The sequence below is a fragment of the Trichomycterus rosablanca genome, chromosome 15 (assembly GCF_030014385.1).
Source record: "Trichomycterus rosablanca isolate fTriRos1 chromosome 15, fTriRos1.hap1, whole genome shotgun sequence".
Lineage (NCBI taxonomy): Eukaryota > Metazoa > Chordata > Actinopteri > Siluriformes > Trichomycteridae > Trichomycterus > Trichomycterus rosablanca.
In genome coordinates this window covers 4309470-4318071 of record NC_086002.1, presented here as the reverse complement: position 1 = coordinate 4318071, position 8602 = coordinate 4309470, and the positions used below count along the sequence as shown (strand labels likewise).

Genomic DNA, 8602 nt, shown 5'->3' with positions numbered 1-8602 from the left:
ACGTCGGCTCATTTGTTCATACTGTCTGGCGTCTGCATGGACATGATTGGCTAACAGTCCGGTGTAGGGAGGGGTTGCAAAACCGCCTAGCCATGAGGAGGCACACTTGTCAGTTCACTTTCAGTGCCAGTCCCAAGCCCAGATAGAAACAGTAGGACATAAAAACTGTGCCAAGTCTGGAGTGGCGACTTTTACTTTTCAGTTCAGGCTAAAAAACTAGAAAAAAGTTTAATGGTATTATACACTGATCAGCCATAACATTAAAACCACCTCCTTGTTTCTACACTCACTGTCCATTTTATCAGCTCCACTTACCATATAGAAGCACTTTGTAGTTCTACAATTACTGACTGTAGTCCATCTATTTCTCTACATACTTCTTTAACCTGCTTTCACCCTGTTCTTCAATGGTCAGGACCCCCACATGACCACCACAGAGCAGGTATTATTTAGGTGGTGGATCATTCTCAGCACTGCAGTGACACTGACATGGTGGTGGTGTGTTAGTGCTGGTATGAGTGGATCGGACACAGCAGCGCTGCTGGAGTTTTTTGGTTGGTGGACTATTCTCAATCCAGCAGGGACAGTGAGGTGTTTAAAAACTCAATCAGCACTCCTGTGTCTGATCCACTCATACCAGCACAACACACACTAACACACCACCACCATGTCAGTGTCACTGCAGTGCTGAGAATGATCCACCACCTAAATAATACCTGCTCTGTGGGGGTCCTGACCATTAAAGAACAGCATGAAAGGGGGCTAACAAAGTATGTAGAGAAACAGATGGACTACAGTCAGTAATTGTAGAACTACAAAGTGCTTCTATATGGTAAGTGGAGCTGATAAAATGGACAGTGAGTGTAGAAACAAGGAGGTGGTTTTAATGTTATGGTTGATCTGTGTATTTTACTGGTTTGAAGATCCACACTTAGCTCATTTAGGGATTAAAATTTGTGAGAGTTTTAAACTTTAAATCACACAAAAGTAAAAATAACACTAACACTACACTAGCCATGACAGACATTTCTCTTAAGGTGTATGTAAACCTTTGACTTTGACAGGATCGTGCATACTGCACTGGTGTGGTAACACATCATATAGATAGAAAAACAGAAAGGTGTAAGGTCCAGTTTAGATACTGGACTACTAGATATGTTGTTTGCCCATTTGTTTACAGATTAGAGTCCATCACAGTGTTTGTGAAGCTCCTCACAGGGGGAAATTTTAACTAAATATATTTTTTTCCATATGCCATTCCTTAGTAGGTTTAGATCTATATTTCTATATGAAGTAGGTGGAGTAGGTTGTATTTCTATATAAAGTGAGGAGATTTTTATAGTAGACGTGGCTAATATTTAAGACGAATCTGAACTGAAACTATAGACAGCAGTTTGTTTGCATTTGGTGAACTCACAGTGACCCACATGAACCTTATTAGTACTGTATGAAAGGGCGCAAATGTGCAGGGCGAAGGCTTGGCATAAACCCTGTATGTGCAAAACAGAAAAATATATATCAGGTGTGTGTGTGTGTGTGTGTGTGTGTGTGTGTGTGTGTGTGTGTGTGTGGACAGGGAAGGGGTGGGGGAGTTAGAAGAGCCAGTGACTGGGTGGCAGCACAGAAAGAAAAAGAGGGACTCTGTCCACCATAAAGGTTTCAGGTATCTGTATCTGATTGGGATGGCGTTTCAAATATGGAATTTTCTCTTCTTCACACTGCACACCAACTACCTCCTGACCACCGCTGACCAAACAGGTAACCAAACATTACACTTGTGCTTCTAAAAGCTAAAGTATTGTTTTAGACAGCACAAAAAATCACAATCAAAATGGGCTTGTTATACACATACAATACTATGTTAGAATAGAACAAACCCAAAGTTAGGACAGTAACAGTAGATAAAATCCAAATAAAAATAATAGTCATATTTTGTAAGCTGTCTTGTGCAGGAATTTGAATGATAACAACACAAAAAAGAATTTTTTTTCTATTTTAGCTTCTTGTCTTTGTTGATTTTTGAGAGTGTACAGTAATTTGTATTTTGAAGTTGGGACAGAGTTTATAACTGGGAAAACATTCATTTAGGAACTTTTCACAGGTAACAGGTGATTCTAGGGATGTAACGATTCACCACAAGACTGATTCAAAAATTCCACGATTCAAATCGATTTGACATGTAAAATGAATCGATATTCACTTTAAACAGCAGAGGTCGATTACAATTATAAACGTACCTTTGTGTGCGAAGTAACTCCCAAAATAAATGAGAGTCGAGACCCTGGACTGTTGAGCAAGCAAGAACAGGGGAACCAATTCTATTTTCACATCGCAATTCTCAAACAATTCCAGAATATTGTTAAAAGTAATGCTAATGTAACACAGTAGTAAACATGCCCCTGTCCTAACTTTTATGGAACATGTTTCAGTCATCAAATTGCATATACGTATATGAAAAACATTGATAAGTCAAAATATTAAATATATTGTAGTGTTAATGGAATACAGGTCACTGCTGTTTTTATTTACACTTTCTCCTCTGTCAAACTTTGATTTGTATTAATGTTAGCTTTTCATATGTTTTTAAAAGTAAATGTCCAATAATAGTGAACATGGTCAAGAACTAGCATAGCTTTTATAAAGCCTCTATATGTTAGTTAAAGAACATGAAATAAAACTATTAAAAATGAATCTGTTTAAATCATAAACCAGTTAAGTTTCAGTCTTCAGGCTCTGTTCTTCTGCCAACCTGTGATGTCAGGTGGCTAATGCTAATAGTTAGATTTGGTTGCATTTGTAAAAGGTAGCTAACGGTTCAGGACTTTACAGTTACTGTCTGCTTGACGTTTTCAGTTTTCCCATCGCGTGCACAAGCCAACACCGTCTTCGTACGGTCCAAACGTGCCAACATGTTTCTTGTAGAGGAAATTCTGAAGGGCAATTTGGAAAGAGAGTGTTACGAGGAGCGATGCAACAAGGAGGAGGCCAGAGAGGTTTTTGAGGACAACCAGAAAACGGTAAGATCAGAGAGTGAAATCTAATAGTCACTTAATGGACTTTAAATTATTGTTCTTTTCTTTACACCTCATTTTAAAGGAAGACTTCTGGAACATATACTATGGTAAGAATCATTCATTTTCTTTTTAAATGTAAAAATAAATAAGCCTGCGGTTCTTGCTCTGACCAACGTCTCGTTACTTTTACTCAGATGGAGACCAGTGTAATTCCAGTCCTTGTCAACATGGTGGCGTCTGTAAAGACACAATTGGCGGCTACAACTGCCAGTGCACTGAAACGTACAGCGGACTCAACTGTGAAAAGGGTATTTGGTTAAATATGTTTATGTTTAGATACATTTAATGTCTTTACAACCAAACAGCATGTTAATAATCAGGTGGACACCCAATCACATCCATGTAGTACGTCTTACGCATTTTATTTCAAAACCATGAACATTATTCCTATTTGCTGCTATGACCACCACCACTTTTCAGAAAAGTTTTCCAGATTTTGGAGCATGGCTAAAGTATTAGCTTCCATTCCACCTGAAGAGCATTAGTGAGGCCAAATCCTGACATCTGGGCTATCTGTCTGCCTTCCAGTTTATCCAAAAGGCTCTGTGCAATAAGCTAATCCATAATTCCCAGTCTACATTACAGTTCAGGACGATACACACTCTTGTGGTGTCCACTTAGTCTTCCAACGCCAGGCTCTATTACCACAGCCACTATACACCCATCTTTAAACTAGAGGACATAAATTAAAAGTCTTAAAAGTGAAAGTTTCAGAAATAGACTTACCATTTTACTCAGTTCTCTTTGAGGTGATTTGATGCATTGGTGTACTTTTGTGGACAGCACTTTGTTTAGCACCAGTTCACTGTTATTTAAAGCTGTGTTTTTTATAATTGGTAGGGACCACTTATACTATATAGCTGCTCGCCCACCCCATATAAATACACATATTAACATTTGAGACCCCACCGCTACTTCTGCTTCTCCTTAAGTTTAGGCTATTTTGAAGATATTTTGCTATAAGTGATGACAAAACCTAACTGACATGCCCAAATCTGTGCCCAAATCTGTGCCCATGCCTGCACTGATGACTTGTGTGGACCACCATTGTTCATAATGATACGGTTAGGCTTTTGTTGATGTTCTCAATTCACAATAACAGCAATTACAGCTAATTAATGAGCAGGAATTTTATGAACTGACCAGTTGGACAGGTGGCATCCTACGATGATGCCAAGTCACTTCAGTGCAATTGGTTCCACTGTCAGTTTTGGCTGTTCGCTTAAATTAAGCAAATCCACTAACAAAAGTCAGTGTATGGATACTTAATGCTATATGGTGTAGATTTGTCATTTGGTGCTTATACTACGTGATTCTCTTTCTGCAGATGTATCTGAATGCCCTGCTGAAGGTCCTCTGGCTTGTCAACAATTCTGCAAACCCACGCAAGAATCCTACCGATGCTTCTGTGCCAAAGGCTACACCCTTCACAGTGATAAAAGAAGCTGCATCCCTCAAGGTCTGCTAACATTAAGAGTGTGGGCATTAGGCAGATAGTAAAGTGTTCACACCTCCAGTCATAATGGTATAACAACTGTAAAACTTGTAATGATGCCATAGCCCTCCATGGTCAGGAGTCAAGGACAACATAACTGATGTTACAGACTCCCATATCAAACACATGTACCACTGACCAGTCTTAAGGAAAATTATGAGGCTAAGAGTATGTTTCCATTTTTGACCGTGTATAAAAACACACCAACGATCAGCAAAAAAATTTTTAGAATGAGATGCTGTAAAAATTCAGGCAAGTTTTGGGTTTGTTGCTGCCATTGTTTCTGATTCAACAGTGACGTCCACCATTCTCTTAGTTCAGAACCCCTGTGGTGTTGTAAGAGCTTCTTCTGACAGCCCTGCCAGTCACAATAAGGACCATAATGGGCACAACAACCAAGTCTGCACCCAAGGACGCTGTCCATGGCAGGTAGGTCCATACCGGTTCTATTCTTAAAGACATTGAATCACTCATATACAGTAGTAAAAAAAAAAAAGGATTAAAATTCCTCCAGAGTGGTGTGGGAGACTGATCTTCAGTTCTCAAATTGGTAATAAACTGGTATTTATGTTTGGTTGCCGCTCCTTACATGGAAAACCAATTATCAAATCTAGTGGGACAATTACTTTATACTGTGTATAACTGTTGCATTGCCCTGTTTTATTTCATGTAATCAATAATAAAAAAGCTTTTAAAAAGTAATTGTGAAAAATAACCTGGTGAAGTTTAACATAGCCTGGATTGCACACCTCACTCATAATTGTTCACGTGAGAGGCTCATATCTAATACCACTTAAGTTAAGGGCTTTGCACAGGGGCCCAGCATTGGCAACTTGGTACTCACAACGTTCTGATTGCTAGTCAGGAGTCTTAGTAACTGAGCCACTACAACTTCTGTTACTTACATAAAAAAGACAACAAATGACCCTGCAGTTACCTCATTTGTGACATTTAGTTTGTTAAAATAACATTTGACAGTCAATATGAACTGTTTGTTGTTTGTTGATTAGGATTTTAATAATTATTATGTTTTACACTCTTTGGTTACATTCATGACAGGAACGGTAGTTACTCATTACACAAGAATTATCAGTTTACAAGGTTATATCAAACACAGTCATGGACAATCTTGTATCTCTAGTTCACCTCACTTGCACGTCTTTGTGGGAGGAAACCAGAGCACCCGGAGTAAACCCACACGGACACGGGGAGAACATGCAAACTCCACAAAGAAAGGACCCGGACCTCCCCACCTGGGGATCGTACCCAGGACCTTCTTGCTGTGAGGCGACAGTGCTACCCAATATGAACCGTGTTTACATTTAAACAGATTAATGCAAAAAATCATATAATCTGGGTTTAAATGCACTTTAGTAAACAGGCAGTTGTAGTCTAGGTTGCCACTGTTGGGCCCTTGAGAAAAGCCCTTGACCCTCAATTGCTTAGACTGTATACTGTCATGGTACTGTAAGTCGCTTTAAAAGCATCTGCTAAATGCCATATATGTAAACACTAACTATTAGGGAATATTTACACGTCCATGCTTTATGAGACACGCACCTGTCTGAGTTAACATTAGATGTCACTCACTCTTGGGTAGGTAATCTTTGTGGATGGCAGTGGGAATGAGATGTGTCATGGTGTGGTACTCGGGAAACGATCTATTCTTACTACAGCTGGATGCATGACAAAAGACAAAGAACTTTACTTCATCATCGGTAAGTAATAGATTTTGGTTCTGCAGAATCAGCCTATTTAGACTGGTGTCCCAAATAATAGAGACAGAGAATCCTACAGTAAAAAAATTTTGGACAGTAAAAATCAAAGGACAATAGGGACACGTTTACAATAAACTGATGTGGGAATTCAAAATAACCCTTAAAGATTGACACAGACAACCGGGGTAATAGTAAAAGCAAAATAATCAATTTATTACTCAGCTGAGGACCCATCTCATAATGCAGCACTCACACAGCTTTACAGAAGAGAAAGGTGGATACCGTCCGCCCTATCGCAGTATTTATACCCCGCTTTACTGCCCCTTCAGGCTAACTCTTCTCAGCGACCCAGCTCAAGGCCGACTTTCCACACCATGTTTATCATTCTACAAGAATAGTCAGCTTGTTAGGAACATGGCGTACTTCCATAAGAATGCATAAGTATCAAAACTGTGTGTGCGGGGGTGCCCATGCCAGGGTCAACATATCTCTGGACCTCAGAAACCTTCCAAAAGTCTCTTCTATCTCTGCTAATTGAACTAAGAAAGCAGAAAGTTATGAATTTAATGCAAATAACTAATAAAATATAAAATTTCCAGTCACACTGACTCCTAATTTTTGACTCGTTTTGGTTTATTCCTCGTGTATCTTCATTATCAGATTACAAACTAACAGCCAGTATTACATGGAACAAGTTCTCTTGCGTGTAAATCGAACACATGCTGATTATTTATTTCTACTGCAGGTTCTTCCAATGAAAGAAGGAACACTTCTGAGGCCAAATGGACTCTTCATAACAGGTACGTGACCGGACATCCCAACGACGACTTGGCCTTTCTGGAGCTGAAAGAGCCGATCGCGTTGGGTGAGAACATCACACAGCTTTGCCTCCCAGAGAAGGATTTCAGTGAGAACATTTTGATGAAGACTGGCAAAGAGGGCGTGGTGGTGGGTCAATCCGGCAATCCTTCATACCTCCCACTGGACGACTGCCGCTCCAAACTGAATCTGTCCTTCGAGTTAACCAATAAGATGTTCTGTATGGACAAGCCAGAGGCCGAGGGTGTGGTGGCGAGGCGGTACAGGCGGAAACGGTGTGATGTGATATCCGGGACTCCTGTAGCTAGTGTGGAGGGAAATACAGCTTTTCTGACCGGACTGTTCCTGTCTCAGAGCGACTGCAGTCAGGGACTTGTGTTCACCAAGGTCTCCAGATATCTGCCTTGGATCCGCCAGCAGTTTCTGAGCACCGAGGGACGCCAGAGATGATTTACAAAGACAGAAACGTACGGTCTGTTTACATGCAAAGGTTTTCTCCAATCCCACTGAATTCATTCCAATTATAGATGAAGACTCAGGTGTTTATTTACACCAATCAGGCATAACATTATGACCACCTTCCTAATATTGTGCTGGTCCCCCTTTTGCTGTCAAAACAGCCCTGCAACTGTGATGCTGCATTGTGTATTCTAACACCTTCCTATCAGAACCAGCATTAACTTCTTCAGCAGTTTGAGCTACAGTAGCTCGTCTCTGTTGAATCTGACCACACAGGCCAGCCTTCGCTCCCCACGCGCATCAATGAGCCTTGGCCGCCCATGACCCTGTCGCCGGTTTACCACTGTTCCTTCCTTGGACCACTTTTGATAGATACTGACCACTGCAAACCGGGACACACCCCACAAGAGCTGCAGTTTTGGAGATGCTCTGACCCAGTCGTCTAGTCATCACATTTTGGCCCTCGTCAAACTCGCTCAGATCCTCACGCTCGTCCATTTTCCCTGCTTCTAACATCAACTTTGAGGATAAAATGTTCACTCGCTGCGTAATATATCCCCCCCACTAACAGGTGCCGTGATGAAGAGATAATCAGTGTTGTTCACTTCACCTGTCAGTGCTCATAATGTTATGCCTGATCGGTGTATACGCTCTACTCAACAATCTGATATAAAAAATCCCCATTTACAAACACGCTACAAGTCTGATCTAAAATTCCATAGATTAGCACTTGGTGTACATGTTGCCATGACAACAAGCATCACGTTCGTGTGTTGGAGTTCTCAGTTGGAGTGTTTGGTTTTTAATTGCTTTAAAATTACAGCGGACTCAGAAAAATGTACTTCACGTTCACTTATTGTTAAGACTTATTAAATAAGTTTGCAGCGTATACAAGTTATACTTTTGAAGAAATTCTCTGACCTCTTTGGGAAGTACATATGACAAATTGTACAAAATCCAGTTTATTTTACATGACTAGTACAAAAAAAACAGTAAATGATAAAAGTACAAAACAATGTGGGAAAGAAACACTGCTG

General features: G+C 40.3%; 1 protein-coding gene across 2 annotated transcripts; it reads left to right on the top strand.

Moving 5' to 3' along the window:
- Nucleotides 1–1592: 1592 nt before the first annotated feature.
- On the top strand, nucleotides 1593–8459 carry prozb (protein Z, vitamin K-dependent plasma glycoprotein b). Of its 2 annotated transcripts, none has more exons than XM_063009313.1 (8): nucleotides 1593–1758; nucleotides 2854–3017; nucleotides 3097–3121; nucleotides 3209–3322; nucleotides 4402–4533; nucleotides 4865–4998; nucleotides 6170–6287; nucleotides 7033–8459. In XM_063009313.1, the coding sequence occupies exons 1-8, from the start codon at nucleotides 1683–1685 to the stop codon at nucleotides 7554–7556; spliced, it is 1287 nt and encodes a 428-aa protein (XP_062865383.1). In that variant the 5' UTR covers nucleotides 1593–1682; the 3' UTR covers nucleotides 7557–8459. The 2 variants fall into 2 exon arrangements, with proteins under 2 accessions (XP_062865383.1, XP_062865384.1); XM_063009314.1 differs by having other exon boundaries at nucleotides 1595–1758; nucleotides 4886–4998.
- Nucleotides 8460–8602: the final 143 nt, after the last annotated feature.

Coding starts and splice junctions, on each gene's coding strand:
- prozb (XM_063009313.1), top strand. CDS start 1,683: ATGGCGTTTCAAATATGGAATTTTCTCTTCTTCACACTGCACACCAAC. Junction 3,122..3,208: donor CTTCTGGAACATATACTATG/GTAAGAATCATT, acceptor ACTTTTACTCAG/ATGGAGACCAGTGTAATTCC. Junction 4,534..4,864: donor AAGAAGCTGCATCCCTCAAG/GTCTGCTAACAT, acceptor CTGATTCAACAG/TGACGTCCACCATTCTCTTA.